Source organism: Heloderma suspectum, chromosome 1, assembly GCF_057233095.1.
Source record: "Heloderma suspectum isolate Gila_16-S chromosome 1, 16-S_ref, whole genome shotgun sequence".
NCBI lineage: Eukaryota > Metazoa > Chordata > Lepidosauria > Squamata > Helodermatidae > Heloderma > Heloderma suspectum.
In genome coordinates, this window is record NC_139458.1 from 424,179,100 (window position 1) to 424,196,513 (window position 17,414).

Genomic DNA, 17,414 nt, shown 5'->3' on the forward strand with positions numbered 1-17,414 from the left:
CAAGGAAGTCAAATCAGTCAATCCTAAAAGAAATCAACCCTGAGTGCTCATTGGAAGGACAGATACTGAAGCTGAAGCTCAAATATTTCGGCCACCTAATGCGAAGAGAAAACTCTCTGGAAAAGACCCTGATGCTGGGAAAGACTGAAGGCAAAAGGAGAAGGGGACAGCAGAGGATGAGATGGCTAGATAGCATCACTGATGCAATGAATATGGACTTGAGCACGCTCCGGGAGAGAGCGGAGGACAGGAAGGCCTGGCGTGCTATGGTCCATGGGGTCATGAAGAGTCGGACACGACTGAATGACTGAACAACAAATAAAATAGTAATAACCAAATAGAACCCAGCAGCAATGCAAAGATTTAAAATACAATACCAAATTTAAAACAAAAATTGAAAAACGAAAATGCCTGGGAAAACATAAAGGTCTTCACCTGGTGCCAAAAATAGTACCATGTAGGCACCAGGCAAACCCTTCTGGAAAGCTCAAATGCCAGAAAGGCATCAGAGTTCGTACCAGGTGAATCTCCCTCGGTGCCACCACTGAAAAGGCCCTTTGTCCAGTCACTACTTATCTGACTAAGGCAATGGGGGACCAAGAGGAAAGTGTCAGATGATAAATGAAGCAATCAGGCGGGCTCATACGGGAGGTCCTTGCAAGAAAAAAAGGTGGAAGGCAACAGAAGAACCAATGTGGCTTCACAAAAAGCTTAGAGATGAGCTGAAAACCAAAAAAGGACACATATAGGAAGTGGAAAGAAGGCCAAGCAACAAAGGAAGAGTACAGGTAGATAGCACAGAATTGCAGGGATGGCGTCAGGAAGGCTAAAGCTGAGAACGAGCTGAGGTTAGCGAGGGATCTAAAAGCAACAAAAACATGTTCTTCAGATATGTGCAGAGTAAAAGACAGAGGAAAGAAATGGTGATTCAACTATTAAATAAGGATGACAAAATGATAACAGATGACAAAGAAAAGGCAGAGGTGCTCAATTCCTGCTTCGGCTCAGTCTTCCCCCAAAAGAGGGTCTATGCCCCCCCCCCCAGCAAAGGCGAAGTACAGGCTGAAGGGGCAGGATTGCAGCTTGAGATTGATAGGCATATGGTCAAGGAACACCTAATTACTTTGAAGGAGTTCAAATCTCCAGGGCCAGATGAACTGCATCCTAGAGTAATAAAGGAACTGGCAGAAGAACTCTCAGAACCACTGCCTAGTATCTTTGAGAAATCATGGAGGACGGGGGAAGTGCCAGATGACTGGAGGAGGGCTAACGTTGTCCCTATCTTCAAAAAAGGCAAAAAGGAGGAACTTGGGAACTACAGACCAGTCAGTCTGACATCAAACACTAGGAAAATTCTGGAGCAGATTAGAAAGCATTCAGTCTGTAAGCACCTTGAAAACAATGCAGTGATTACTCAAAGCCAACATGGATTTGTCAAGAACAAATCCTGCCAGACGAATCTGATTTCATTTTTGGATCAGGTAATCTCCTTTGTGGACTGTGTGAATGCTGTGGACATAATACACCTCGACTTCAGCAAAGCTTTCAACCAAGTGCCCCATGATATCCTGATGAGCAAACTAGCTCGAAGTGGGCTAGATGAAACAACGATCTGATGGATCCACAGTTGGCTACAGAATCAGACTCAAAGAGTGCTGATCAATGTGATCTTCTCAAACTGGGGAGAGGTAACGAGCGGGGTACCACAGGGCTCAGTCCTGGGCCCAGTGCTCTTCAACATTTTCCTTAATGACTTGGATGAGGAGGTTCAGGGAATGCTGATCAAACTTGCAGATGACACAAAATTGGACAGGACAGCTAATACATTGGAAGACAGAAACAAAATTCAAAGTGATCTTGATAGGCTGGAGGGCTGGGCAAAAAACAACAGAATGAAATTTAATAGGGATAAATGCCAAGTTCTACACCTAGGAAAAAGAAACCAAATGCACAGTTACAAGATGGGGGATACGTGGCTCAACAATACTACAAGCGAGAAGGATCTCGGAATTGTTGTAGATCACAAGCTGAATATGAGCCAACAATGTGATGTGGCTGCAAAAAAGGCAAATGCTATTTGGGGCTGCATTCATAGAAGCACAGCTTCCAAATCACGTCAAGTCCTAGTTCCCCTCTACTCAGCACTGGTTAGGCCTCATCTGGAGTACTGTGTCCAGTTCTGGGCGCCACACTTTAAGAAGGATGCAGACAAAATGGAGCAGGTTCAGAGGAGGGCAACAAAGATGATCAGGGGACTGGAAACAAAGCTCTATGAGAAGAGACTGAAAAAACTGGGCATGTTTAGCCTTGAGAAGAGAAGACTAGGGGGAGATAGGATAGCGCTCTTCAAGTACTTGAAAGGTTGTCACAGAGAGGAAGGCCAGGATCTCTTCTCCATCATCCCAGAGTGCAGGACACGGAAGAATGGGCTCAAGTGACAGGAAGCCAGATTCCGGCTGAACATCAGGAAAAATTTCCTGACTGTTAGAGCAATACAACAATGGAACCAATTACCTAGGGAAGTGGTAGGCTCTCCCATATTGGAGACATTCAAGACGAGGCTGGACAGCCATCTGTCAGGGATGCTTTGACTTGCATTCCTGCACTGAGCAGGGGATTGGACTCGATGGTCTTGTAGGCCCCTTCCAACCCTACTGTTCTATGATTCTATTAAGCATGCTTACAGCATTGTATTAAGCATTACAACTTTGGGGGCTCTTTAACCCCCACAGTTTAATCACAGTAATAAGTGATTAAATGGGGATGTGATAGAATTGTATAAAATTATGCATGGCGTAGAGAAAGTGGATAGGGAGAAGCTTTTCTTCTCTCATAAAACTAGAACCCCAGGTCATCCAAGGAAGCCGAAAAGCGGAAGATTCAGGACAGATAAAAGAAGTACTACTTTACACCATGCACAGTTAAACTATGAAATTCAGTACAAGATGTAGTGATGGTCACAGCTTGGTTGGCTTTAAAAGGAGATTAGATAAATTCATGGAAGATACGGCTTTCAATGGCTACTGGTGGAAACTGGGATGTTCCATGGTTATTTGAAGGCAAGATTCCTCTGATTCTCCAGGATTGACCCTCAGACTGCAAGAGGGACACAGATAAAGGGAATTCCCATGTTCAAATAAACACACTACAGTTCAATTCCTTTGTTACGTTCATATTGTGTGCTAAATGACAGGAAAAAAAGCAAGAGTGGGTCTTCACAGGCTCAAGACTCTTACCAGACTGATATTTATCCCCAGAAACTATGTTAGCCTACATTCCCTGTTGTAGGTTAGTATCTAGTTTTATGCTAAGTCTGCTAACAGAGTTTGCCAAGAACAGAGAAAATGCATACAGAGATATGCCGCGGCATTTTCTCAGCCTTCTTTGCGGGTACCTCTCTCTCAGGCATTCAGAGCAGTATTCCCCAGAGGGAACGTTTTTAGGAAGTACATGGCATTATCATACTTGTTCCAAAAGCAGTCTTCATGGTAATTTCTACTGCCAGAAAACATTCGCCCTGGCCCCTGGCAGAAACGTGTTCATGACGAGAGCAGGAGAAGGAGGGCTGGGATTACACTCCACAGGAAAGGAAATAGTTCCCACCCCTTCACCACAAATATTCAGTTAAATTATAATAACTGCATCAGAATAGCAGCATGACAACAGTATACAAAATGCAACAACTGAAACAGCAGCTGTATTTACAGTCATGGCTACAAAAAAGATGCATTATGGTAGGTTACAGTGAACAGTATCCTACAGAATAACCATGAGATGCTGCAGCAAAAGTCTAAATACTATACACAGATGCATTAAATGAAACATAGCAACCAAGACACAGGTAATAATACTACTGATCCTACACAGGTAGCTGAAATGGTGTGTCCAGCGTAAGTAGCAATAATGAAATACGAGAGAGAGAGAGAGAGAGAGAGAGAGAGAGAGATTGAGAGAGAGAGAGAATGAACACACCCACAGACAGCAACGAAGATGGCAATGGGAACAGAAAACAAGTTATAATACAAGAAGTGGGGGAACTGTGTTCGTTTTGATAGGACGAAAATATTTGAAACAACTTTAATAAATGCCCAGTATTCATGAAAAGCCAGAGACCTGTTTATGCTCACTGAAAGGAACTACAGATATAATAGCTGGTGCAATTCCTTTGAAGATTAAAATGTATTTATGGGCAAATATATGCCACTGAAAGTATCCATTAATCCCACGTAGCTACTGTCTTGGGCAGATCTCAGCCTGACAAATGGCATAACTTTTTCAAGCCCTATTGAAACCATTCTCAGCTGGCAAACATAGCAGGGCTGTCTGTCTCTTTCTCACTCACAGTGCTCTTCCATCTCCAGATTCCCAGAAGACAAGGAGGGGGTGGGGGAGCAGTTTCCATTAGCATCACTCTGTTTTTCCACAGCACAGTGTCTGTTTTCAATCTCCTTCCCAGAAAGCCTGGCTCAGACATACAATTAACTGGGTTTTAGGAATTAGATGGCTTTTCCCACCACCTGGGTTTGGTGTTACTGCTGATCATCAGCAATCCAGTTTAAAGGTAGCCCATGCACACTCCTAAACTTTGAGGACCTGCTTTGAAAAGCAGTTTAAAAGCTATTAAAAGTTCAAGACACATTTTTAAATGGTTAAAACACACACACCATGGTGATCCGCCAGAAAGTTGTAATAGCATTACTGTATTTCATGATTACACACAAGATATTACATAAGCACCCCTACAGTCTTTCATTGCTCAGTAAAAGCTTTAAAAATGCAACAAGAAAAGTTAACTTCTGCATGAGCAGCAACTATACACTAATCAATTGTGCCACCACCGCATAGGAGAGATGCAAAACTAAGGAAATATTGTATGGTTTTTGGTATTGTTTTGTGAAATGCCCAGAGAAGGTCAGCTTTTAGGTGGTACAGAAATGTAACAAATAAAGAAACAAATAAAAGTACCCACCCCTCTTTCATGCTACACTCCAGATAGGAACATAGGAAGCTGCCTTATACCGAGTCGGACCATTGGTCCATCTATCCCAGTATTGTTGACACTCGCCGGCACCAGCTCTCCAGGGTTTCAGGCAGTTTTCCCACCCCTACCTGGAGATGCCAGGGACCAAACCTGGACCCTATTGCATGCAAAGCATGCGTGCTCTACCACGGAGCTACAACCCTTCCCGTAGGATTTCAAATGAAAGATCTCAAATGAAAATACATTAATAGTTTGCCACTCTACTTTTGTGATCTCAGCAGTGAGCTGTAACACAAGATGAGCATTAAGGCGGCTTTTGAACATGTAGAACTTAACATTAAAATTCAAAATTCTATTTATCACAATACTGAATTCCTGCAATTAGACTATTCCAGAGATTAAGCACATCATATGAACATCCCTGGCAGCGTCAACCAACTGAAGACCTTTTAGGGCACAATCCTATGCACGTTTAGACAAAAAAATTCCTACAGCTCTCAGCGTTCCCCAGCCAGCATTAACTAACCAGCATGTTTAGGTACATTTTTCCTTGCCTTTTTTGCATTGTGTTGTTTAATCTATAATTAGATCATAAGCTTTCAGGCAGGGCTTTTTGCTTTATATTTGTACAGCACCTAGGTGCTGAAGAAATAATAGTAATATTGTATCACACTAAGATGCTTAGTTGAGGATATTGTAAGATGATGACAGTTTATCCTACATACGAGAACCCTTTAAAAAAAAAAAATCTCTAATAGAGAATTTAAAAAATCTTTTTATTTTCAGCAAACTTGTGAATGCTTTAAACCTCTTAGGTTTGCAAATTACAACTGCGATGCGTGAGACAACAGAAGCTGACTCTGCTATTTTCCCAAACAGCCAGCATTCTTCAGCCATGATTTTAAACATCAGCAATTTTAATATGGGGAGATTGAAGAGGTACACATTGCCTGGTCACAGCGAACACTAGTGCTGAACATACTTTATAAGGTTCTGATGGGGATTTTTCTTTGTCCGATTTTTTTTTAATTCATTTGAAATTAAACGCACAATAAGAGGAAGAGGTTAAAATATAACTGGTCCCTTTACTATAGGAAAACAGATGCCATTTAAAGTGGCATCTCTTAGCAAAGTTTACACAATTTTGAACCCCTTTGACATCAGCTCTAATCCTCAAATGTGTAGGAGGATTAGAAGCATGATTTCCAAAACTGCTAAAGGAGCAAAGTGGTGGCTAACGTATTAAACAAACCCTTCCTTGTTTTTCAACCCTCAGTGAACTGGTTTGCACGGAACAGCGGTATATCATGGGTTAATGAGCTCACAATTTGCTGCACATGAGCCACTTCCAGTTTGCAGCAGCAACATATGAATGTCCCATTCGTAGGTCGTTAGCATTATGTCTGAACCCGGACACTTCGGGTTATTCATAGGTTAAACAACCCAAAGTTAACCCATGGTTTCTTCTTAGGTTAACTTTGGTTGTTTAACCCATGAATAACCCAAAGGCCCTGTTCACACATCACGACAACCCACTGGTTTAAAAACCGATGGATTGTTGTACACGAATAGGCATGCTGCCTGCAGAATCCCCGCCTCTTCCACTTTTACTCAGCAATCCACGATCGGCTCTTTTGTAGGTTGTGGAGCATGATGTCCAAACCCACACTGCCAAACAACCCAGCAGTTAACCCAACAACAAATCATGGGTTAACCGCTTGGTTGTTTAGCCTCTCAATAACCCAGCAGTCCGGGTTCACACGTCACGCTGCATAACCTACGAAGGAGCCAATCATGGGTTTTTAAACCCACAGATTGTTATGTGCGAACCAGGTTAAAGTGTCAGACGTCATACTAACAACCTACAAATGGGGCATTTGTAGGTGTTGCTGCAAACTGGTAGTGGCTCGCGCATGGCATGCATCCCCACAAATCATGGATGGGTTAATTAATTAATTAATCCACCCATGATTTGTGGGGATGCATGCCATGCGCGAGCCACTTCCAGTTTGCAGCAACACCTACAAAAGCCCCAATAATTAATTAACCCACAATTTGCCGCCGAAAGTCATCATTATGTGCAAACAGCCCCATTATTTCCAGTTCTTCAAGTGCCAACACAGTTTTGTTTTATATTTAAGGTAATGCCCTCTTAGTAAGATTTTGGTTCAACTTATGGTTGCTCAGTATCCACCATGTTGATACAAGCTGCAGATCAGCAGCAGCCCTCCAGCTAATATTTTCCTTGACGACCTCCATGGTGAAAATGCCATGCACCCTTGCGCTAGCTAGGGTGTGGAACAGGAGTGTCAGTGTTCAGGTATGCTGTCAAATTGCTGTTCCCCCAAGGCAAAGTTATTTCTTGCTCTTTATCATGTCATACCAAAGAGTGAACTGGAGGAGCAAGTTTGAGTAGCTTTCAAATACAATTTCAGTGTTCATGAAGTGTGGTGTGCATGTCAGTTCCTATTTCCTAGCTATGATTTCCTCTTTTTAAGAGGAAAAAAGTACACCCTCCTATTCTTAGCTTGTTAGAAGCCACCTATACAAGAAATATTGCAATAGCTAGAACTGAATTTCTTCTTTATATACACCCTCTAGAGCAGCATTCTTCACTGCAAGGCCCGAGGGTCACTGCAAGGCCCAAGGCATTTTAAACAGGTATTAAATAATTAGATAGTGTATGAGTCATTATTCCCATCATCATGACACTGAGTTTCATAAAACTTGAATTGCAAGAATTTTGCAGTGGACAATGGAAAACAGGAATCTCAAACATCTAGAACTAGCCATTACTTGACAAGGAAACTGAGATGGGTACAAGGTTACTGCTCTGACTTTGCAATCATAACATACCAAGCCACACTGTTTGATCATCTCATTATTTCATACTAACATAATAATTCTGTAAGGAGAATGACAACTCACACTGCGAAGAGTTAATACTGTCTTCTTAAATCACAACACTTTTCAGAAGCCAGACCATTTTGGGGACACTGCTTCAGCATGTTTTGACAGCATTACCACATAACTCCTACCAGAATGAAAACAGGCCTCACAGTAAACAGAGTAAGGTAGCAGCAGATGGTTAGAGGAAAAACAGTGTCACACTACATCTACTCAAGTTCAAAATGTCTTGTAAGGCAACCATGTGAGTCACTTTATAGCGACCAGTGTAACTCTAAGAATCTTTCTTGGTAAACAAAGTCACTTGTGATGATGCTTACAAGATTTATAGAATATTACATTCCCCTTCCCAAGCTGGCTGATTTTCATATTTTGATTTATACAGGTGAATGGTCATTTCACACACCCACACATATTAATATTATATTATAATATGACAGCTTCCAAAATTCTATCATATTCCTGTGGGACCAAGAAGCAGAGGGGGAACATCAGGAAGTCTGGTGTGACGGTTTGGAACATCATTGTTCTCCCAGTCCAACCTCTTTTGCCATTGCTGAGAAGAACATAGCTAGAAGCTGATTCCATCTCAGCCCTAAGATACAAGGAGATAGGCAGACAGAGCCATACTGGTCAGAGGCGTCAGTAACTGCCTGACTTTCTCAGCTCCCTAACCAGCCACTAGAACTCCATCTTAAAATAGCAATGCATTGTGGACTTTCTCCAGGCATTTGGGGAGCATTTCAGGTAAGATACATTTTACCCATCTGATGCAGCTCTGCTGCAATCATCTGTAACAGTGATGGAGTTTCTAAGGATCTTTGTAATTCCTAATACAGGGGTGGGCAGACTTCAGACTTGCAGGATCTACTTCCAATTTTACAAGAACCTCAAGATCTAACCAGAGTCTAGTTCAAAAGCCATACATGTACAACTAAGAATTCTGAGCCCAGGAACTTATTTTGAGAACTGAACAGAATTCAAAGTCCTCCTACAGAAAAATCCACTTCTAGTGGGCTCTCCCACACTGGAAGCATTCAAGATGAAGCTGGACAGCCACTTGTCAGGGCTGCTTTGACTTAGATTCCTGCACTGAGAAGGGGGTTGGACTCGATGGTCTTGTAGGCCCCTTCCAACCCTACTATTCTATAATTCTATGGTTACCCCACACTTTCTTCAGTTCAGAAGTATAATTTAAGGCAGGGGAGGGTGTCATTTTCTTGCTATTGTTGTTAAACAACTGAAAGTCAGAAATCCTTGCTGAGCTACTGCAAATCACCCAAAGATCTACCAGTAGACTCAGATCTTCCTTCTGCCCACTCCTGTACTAAGAAATTGCATGACATGCACATGAAAGTAGTAACGTATGGCTGTGAGAGCTGGACTATAAGGAAGGCTGAGCGCCGAAGAATTGATGCTTTCGAACTGTGGTGCTGGAGAAGACTCTTACGAGTCCCCTGGACTGCAAGGAGGTCAAATCAGTCAATCCTAAAGGAAATCAACCCTGACTGCCCATTGGAAGGACAGATACTGAAGCTGAAGCTCCAATATTTTGGCCACCTAATGCGAAGAGAAAACTCTCTGGAAAAGACCCTGATGCTGGGAAAGATTGAAGGCAAAAGAAGAAGGGGACAGCAGAGGATGAGATGGCTAGATAGTGTCACTGATGCAATGAATATGAACTTGAGCACACTCCAGGAGAGAGCGGAGGACAGGAAGAACTGGCGTGCTATGGTCCATGGGGTCACGAAGAGTCGGACACGACTTAACGACTGAACAACAACAAAGTGTGACACTGTTTTTCTGGTGGAACTCAAACTAAAAAAATGAAGCTGTTAGCAGAGTCAAAGAAAGATGAAATACTAACTTGAGCACCAACAGAAATAGATGTGAAGCACTTCAAAGTATGAATTAACATCACAAATTCTTATCTGCATCATTGTAAGCCACTTTGAGTCTATATGAGAAAACTGGAGTATAAATCTTACTAAATAAAAACCAGGAGAGGACTATGCAGGTGGCAGCAAGTTTCTCAGTGAAGTCACCAGGGAGAGAACAGATTCAGCCCATGGTAATGGTGTCCCAAAAGAAGAAACATCTTTTTTGTTTCTCCCCCTATAAACAAATGGCTTCCACTCACTCCTGTAAGAAAAACTAGAGTGCTGATCTTCGTAACAGTTGTAGTGATGGCAAAACATTATCTCCACTCCTGTCCCTGTGCACCCCTTAAATCTCTTTAAGGATGCTGAGTACTTAGGAAGAACATTTTCTTATCTGTGGTGTGTACTTTTAAACAACTGCAATTCAGTATTGTAGAACTGGGAAGGACAATGTATTATCATTAGAGAATAATCACCTGTATTGTATTTCTTTTAGTTTTTCTAATGAATCAAGTATCTGTTCACACTAGTGAGGTGGGAGGGGTGGTGGGGATCACTCTGATTTGTGCTGCTGCTGCTGCTGCTAAGCTTTAGCACAACAGCACAGGAATAATTCTAGCAGAGCCTGTCATTTTTCCTAGCATTAGGGTGTAAAGTTGTAATTATATGCACAGTGAAAAAAAAATGCCAGCAGCTATCTGACAGAACTCACCCTTCCTCAGCAAGAAGCTGCCGAGGGGCAAGCAGGGGACGATAGCATTGTTTATTTCTCAGTGTTAAATCTGCAGTTCTGTTAAAAGAATATTAAAATCAGTATCATGTCTGTTAGACAGTAAGTGGTCTGGGAGCAAATAATGCCATAGCACTGTTAAAGCTAAGTGGGCATGGACTCAGTCAATGCCTGGATGGGAGAACACTGAAAACTGTATGTAAGGTGGTCTGAACTTTCAAAGAACATAAGAAGAGCCCTGCTGGATCAGACCAGGGGTCCATCTAGACCAGCATTCTGTTCACACAGTGGCCAACGAGCTGTCAACTGGGAACCCACAAGCAGGACACAAGTGCAACAGCACCCTCCTGCCCATGATCCCCAGCAACTGGTGTACACAGGCATACTGCCACTGTTACTGTAGGTAGCATATAGCCATCAGGAGCATATAGCCATTGCTAGCCTTCTCCTCCAGGAATTTGTCTAAACCCCTTTTAAAGCCATCCAAATTGGTGGCCATCACTCCATCTTGCAATAGCGAATTCCACAGTTTAACTATGTGCTGTGTGAAGAAGTCCTTCCTTTTATCTGTCCTGAATCTCCCATCAATCAGCTTCATGGGATGACCCCAGGTTCTACTATTATCAGAGAGGGAGAAAAATGTCTCCCTATCCACATTCTCCACACCATACATAATTTTGTACACCTCTATCATGTCTCCCCTTACCCTCCTTTTTTCCAAGCTAAACAACCCCAGCTGTTGTAACCCTCCCTCACAGGGGAGATGCTCCAGCCCCCTTGATCATTTTAGTTGCCCCTTTCTGAGCTTTTTCCAGCTCTACAATAGAGAGCAAAAAAACATTGAAACATGGAAAGAACACAAACCAGAAACCACTTACTCATACATAGCCAATGAACTCAATAAGTCTAAGCATTAGCAAGTGATTTTAAGATTCAATGAAAGGCACCAGATTGATTTTTTTTTAATGGTGTAGGCATAAAACATAAATTCAGCCTTCCATCAATGCCTGTCCTTTCCCTTCTCTCTGAAAAATGCCATCATAGGACTATATTTAAAAAAATCATAACAGGTAATCCATTATACCTGGTCTGTCCAATTAATTTTTACCTTAGTTTCCTCACTTTTGTTTATTTGATTTGTACCCCGCCTTTCCACCAAGAAAATGGTTCTCAAGGTGGCTAGTTGTATGAAATGTTAATGAAATTGGTCCTATAGGTCAGTTTCTTTTAAATCACTAATAGCAAGAGATTAGTTATACTACCGAGATGACTGGAAGTGGTGTGGTACCTTTATTAAACTGTAATTATTTGGGAAGGGGCATTGTTTTATTGCATTTTACTGATTGTATAGTTCCATGCTGTTGTTCTGGTGCTTAATAATTATTATCTTGCTGCAGCTTAATAAATATTATCTTGCTGCAGCATGAGCTTTTGTACACAAGTCTGTTTCATTCGTCTAGTAAAGAAGGCAATCACCTCAAGGAACTCATGCCATAATAAACTAGTTAATCTCCAAGATGACAAAGCAGCAAGAAAAGAAGAAATTGCTACAAACTAGCATAGCTCCTCTTTTAGTATTTCTCCATAGGGATGGTACAGTGATACGTCAAAAACATTTTATCAGTGCTCTAAAAGACAAAGTCCTTGAACTGGAAGCATGTGCTTCTGCAGCAGTTTCAGAACACACTTTTCTTTTTCTTTTTTTGTAAAACACTTGCTGACACAGCAACAAGTACTAACTTTTTGTAGGAATAAGTAGTAACAGATTCAGCTCCACATGTTACTGGTTAGGCTTTGCCATGTGTTAATGAAATACACATTATGTTAATGAAATACAGCACTTGTTTTGGAGCCAGAAGTACTGCCATTTCATAATCCAGTTTCAAAAGGCATGGACAGATGCACAATGCCTCTGAAGTCACTGAACAAAACCTGTACACTAGTCTTGGCAACAAAGACTGATAAACTATTTTTAGGAGTAATGAGCTAAGTATTATTTACTAGCTGCATAACTAGAGAGTTCGGGGGATGACTACCATCACTAAAGCTAACAAAACCCTCCTATTCCCAAAGTCCAAATGAGACTCTGAAGTCTTGAAAGATGACACTTCCCAAATGCAAGCCCACACAACAGGTTGCACAAACTGAAGAGGTGGCAGCTTATTCCCAATAAATGGTTCACAGAGGCACATGCTCTAGTCAGAAGATCTCCTTGAAAAGCAAAGCTGCAACCTTACAACCACCCAAAACCCAACCTAGCCCCCTGTCATTCATGTCACTTACATAAATAGTGCCAGACAAAGCCTTGGAGAAGCTGGGGTAAAGCAGACACCAACAGACAATGGCAGACACATGGCATGGAACTAAGTTGTTCCATGTAAAAGGAGCAGCATAAGCTATCCCTGGTCCAGGGAAGTCTGGAATCTGGGTACCACCAAACATTGTCCTGTTGCCATATGTCTTAGGTGCCAGATTTCAAACAGGTTTCTTTACAATATCCTTACATTAACTAAATTTAATTTTATGCAGCTATATCGTTGCTACCAGAAACTATGGATGAAGAAAGGAGTTGTAGTTTTTTACTAATCTTGCTTGATCTTCTATGTGGAAGAAAGGTCAAATGGGGCTTGCTTTAGGCCACAAATTGCCTTGAGCAACCAAAGGGCACCCAGCTAAGGGGAACTTCCAGAGGAGGGAGGATCAAACATCCTTTTGCCCATCATTGGCAATTTTCCAGGCTGGGCCATCCACACAACTCCCTTCCTCTTCACTTGTTCAAATGAGCATCTTCCATTGAAAGCTTTTACCTGGTGGCTCCCAAGAAGTCTATTGAAGACACTTACAGTTTTGTTTTGCTTTTTGTGGGTATGCATTTTTGACCACTACATTGTTTTAGCTGTTCTTACCTGCCCTGAGCCTCCAGGAACAAGGTAGGTTAAAATCCAAACACGCGCACATAGACACACACATGTAGACACACGCGCGCACACACACACACGCAGAATGTTATCGCCTAACAGAATGTAATGGGGATGGAGAAGAATATCTGTACACCCATGTTGGAACAATGTGTATCCTACTAAACTCTGCCACCCTCATCACCCAAGGCCTTTGTTCTTTGCAGCGGGGAGAAGACTTCCATACTACATTAATGGAGCAGCGGGGAGGGGAGAAGACTTCCATACTACATTAATCGAAGTACAACTTACTTCCAAGCAGACACACACACACACACAAACACCCCACGCCCTCAAAAAAGACACCTTTCCCAGAGCGACCCAGAACTGCCTAGCATCAGCAAGACTCTTAATAGCAATCTTAAATACACTTCCCCGGAAACGCAACTCCCAATACAATCAATGGGACTTACTCTCTAGAAAATGTGCTCAAGATCTTTTGTCTGCTTTCTATGTTTAATTTTTATTAACTTTAGTAATTAGAGAAATAATTACTAAGGGTATAGATATATAATTGAGTTACGAGGGATTCTCTCCCCCCCCCCCCCGCGCGCATTTTCCCTATTGTGGGAGAAAAAACCCCACACCATATTGTGCGGGTGGGTGCGGGAGAGAAGGGGAAGAAAGCCCCACTCCTGAGCCAATCCCCAGTGGGGGAGGGGGAAGACTCCCCCAAAAACAAGAGGGGCGGGGGGGGAGGAATTGCCCTGAGCCTCACTCTTGGGGGAAACTGCATCAATACTGACAAACGGTACTCTCGAACTGAGAAGGAACGCGGCGGGGAGGCTCCTATGATCACCATCATCGAGCCCCCTAAGCGGGGGGCCGCTCAGGGAGCCTTAAGAAGGGGCCCTGCCCAGAGGGCCACCCCCTGCCCCCAAACCAGCCAACCGCTTCGCCCCACACCGCCTGGGCCACACTCACGTGGAGAGCTTCCTGGTCCAGAAGAGGCCTCCGGGCCAGAGCTCCTGAAGCTGAACGGCCCGGCTGAGGTTGAGCTTGATCTGAACGAGGAGGCGGCCCGCCTCGGCCTCGAGCTTGTCGCCGTAGGGCAGCAGCTTATTGTACACCAGCTCCTTCTGCGCGGCCGGCGGCGGCGGCCCGGCCCCGGCCATGGCGGCGGCTATGGCCGCCTCCTTCGTGTCCTGTTCGGCGACCGCCCACCAGCCCCTCCAAACGCTCTTTCCCCGAGGCCGCCGCTCGGGCGGCGGCGGCTTCTTTCCCTCGGCCCGGCTGCTGCCGCCTCGGCTGTGGAACTCGGCTCCCTCGGGCGTCTGTCACACAGCGGCGCCTGGTGACGAAGCAACTGAGCGAACGGGCCGACGGGGGCCGGCCTGGTTGCCGCCGCCGCCGCCGCCAGGCGCTGCTGGCGGAGCAGGCGGGCAGCGCGGAGGTCACTTCCGCTGTGGGGGGGAGGACATGAGGGGGGAGCTGTGGGGGGCGGGGAGAAGGGAAGGGGCGGGGCAGCGAGGGGGCTGGCGGGGGCCCGCGCGGTGCCTGAGGGGAGCGGCAGCTCAGGGGCGGGCGGCCGCTTGTCGCCTCACGTTCCCCCGCTCCGCTTATACCTGCCAAGACCCCCTTTCTCTCCACTGGGCTGGATGACGCACACGGCCGAGCCGACCCCGGGGAGGGGCGCGTGCGGTCATCCGACGCGGGGCTGCCCATCCAGACGCGCCAGCTACTACCCCGGGGTAGCTCAGTCGTCAGTAGATCTCGACCGGCCAGGCGCCGGTCGGAAAGGGTTCTTCTTCTAGCCCGCCTCGGATTTTGGAAATGGGCGCGCCAAAAGAGTTGAAACGAAGGGCCTGGGAGCTTCGGGATATGAAGGGGGAGAGGAGAGGAGAGGTGGGGTGGGGTGGGGTGGGGTGGGGTGGGGTGGGGAGGGGAGGGGAGGGGAGACTAAAAAATAAGATATAAATGGGGGGGGAGATATATATGAGATGGAGGGAAGGGGAATTAGAAAGGTCTGGGGTGGGAGCAGGTGGAGCCTGAGGGGAACTGGGAAGCTTGGGGGGGGGGGAGATTTGGAGGTGGTGGAGTGTTTTATGGTGAAAAATAAGGAGCCAGAGGGGAACCTTTGTTGAGGGAAGGAAATCTATAGAGTATGAGGGAAATTGGGGCCGGGGGAGATGACCAAAAGGGTAGAGTTGGGGAACTTGGAGAGAAGGATGTGGGTACTTGGTAGTGGCTTAAAGAGAGCCGTGGGACTTGATGGAACCTAGAGTTGGGTGGGATAGGCAAAAATGAGAGCCTGGAGGGACGATAATGGGGGGAAGGTGAAGAAAATGAAGGGTATTTTGCAGGGTGAGAAGCCTAAATGAGCACATGAGAATTTGGGGGAAGGGGTAGAGAGAAACCAAAGAGGATGGTGTGATATGGGGGGGTGATAGACAGATAAGAGGATGTAGACTTACTGGAGACAGAGGAGGGAGGGGTATGGAATGAGAAGATATATGGAACCTGAGAGGACCTGTAGATGTGGCAGGATGTAGTCTGAGCCAGGACTCAGCCACCAAACCTGTTTTCAGTATCAGGGTTTATCCATGGATTATGTGAATAATCGAGAGGAAAGCATGTCAGAGCATGTGTAGAGTGTTTCCCCCTCACCATTTGGTAACCACAGCCCATCTGTGCACATTTGGAGTTAGCTCCCTGCTGTGCCCCTCTTTCTGCCCTCTCCCTCTTTTTTCAGAAATATAGGCTTTTGAATCCACCCACTCACAAGGAAGTGGTTCCATCAGAACACTGGCCCAGATGTTAAAAGAAGTGAACTAGAGGGAATTTGTTGTTGTTCAGTCGTGTCCGACTCTTCGTGACCCCATGGACCATAGCACGCCAGGCCTTCCTGTCCTGCGCTCTCTCCCGGAGCGTGCTCAAGTTCATATTCATTGCATCCGTGATGCTATCTAGCCATCTCATCCTCTGCCGTCCCCTTCTCCTTTTGCCTTCAGTCTTTCCCAGCATCAGGGTTTTTTCCAGGGAGTTTTCTCTTCGCATTAGGTGGCCAAAATATTGGAGCTTCAGCTTCATTATCTGTCCTTCCAATGAGCACTCAGGGTTGATTTCCTTTAGGATGGACTGATTTGACCTCCTTGCAGTCCAGGGGACTCGTAAGAGTCTTCTCCAGCACCACAGTTCGAAAGCATCAATTCTTCGGCGCTCAGCCTTCCTTATAGTCCAGCTCTCACAGCCATACATTACTACTGGGAAAACCATAGCTTTGATTAGACGGACCTTTGTCGGCAAGGTGATGTCTCTGCTTCTTACTATGCTGTCTAGGTTGGCCATAGCTTTCCTCCCAAGGAGCAAGCGTCTTTTAATTTCATGGCTACAGTCACCGTCTGCGGTGATCTTGGAGCCCAAGAAAGTAAAATCTGTGACTGCTTCCATTTCTTCCCCTTCTATATGCCAGGAAGTGATGGGGCCAGATGCCATGATCTTAGTTTTTTTAATGTTGAGTTTCAAACCAGCTTTTGCACTCTCCTCTTCCACCCTCAACAAGAGGCTCTTGAGATCCTCTTCGCTTTCTGCCATTAGGGTGGTATCGTCTGCATATCGGAGGTTGTTGATAATTCTCCCAGCAATCTTAATTCCGACCTCTGATTCATCCAACCCGGCATTTCTCATGATGTACTCTGCATATAAGTTAAATAAGCAGGGTGACAATATGCAGCCTTGTCGTACTCCTTTCCCAATTTTGAACCAATCGGTTGTTCCATGTCTGGTTCTTACTGTTGCTTCTTGACCCTCGTACAGGTTTCTCAGGAGACAGGTAAGGTGGTCTGGTACTCCCATCACTTTAAGACTTTGCCACAGTTTGTTGTGATCCACACAATCAAAGGCTTTAGCGTAGTCAATGAAGCAGAAATAGACGTTTTTCTGGAATTCTCTTGCTTTCTCCATGATGCAGCGAATGTTGGCGATTTGATCTCTAGTTCCTCTGCCTCTTCTAAACCCAG

General features: G+C 44.7%; 1 protein-coding gene across 1 annotated transcript in view; it reads right to left on the reverse strand.

Annotated features, from left to right (window-relative positions):
• PSME4 (proteasome activator subunit 4) overlaps window positions 1-14,862 on the reverse strand; it is a 106,939-nt gene extending 92,077 nt beyond the window's left edge. The window contains exon 1 of the mRNA XM_084829244.1: window positions 14,380-14,862. Within this exon, the coding sequence (XP_084685370.1) occupies window positions 14,380-14,570 (191 nt within the window). The 5' untranslated portion in view covers window positions 14,571-14,862. The remainder of the gene's footprint in view (window positions 1-14,379) is intronic.
• Between the last annotated feature and the right edge of the window lie 2,552 nt (window positions 14,863-17,414).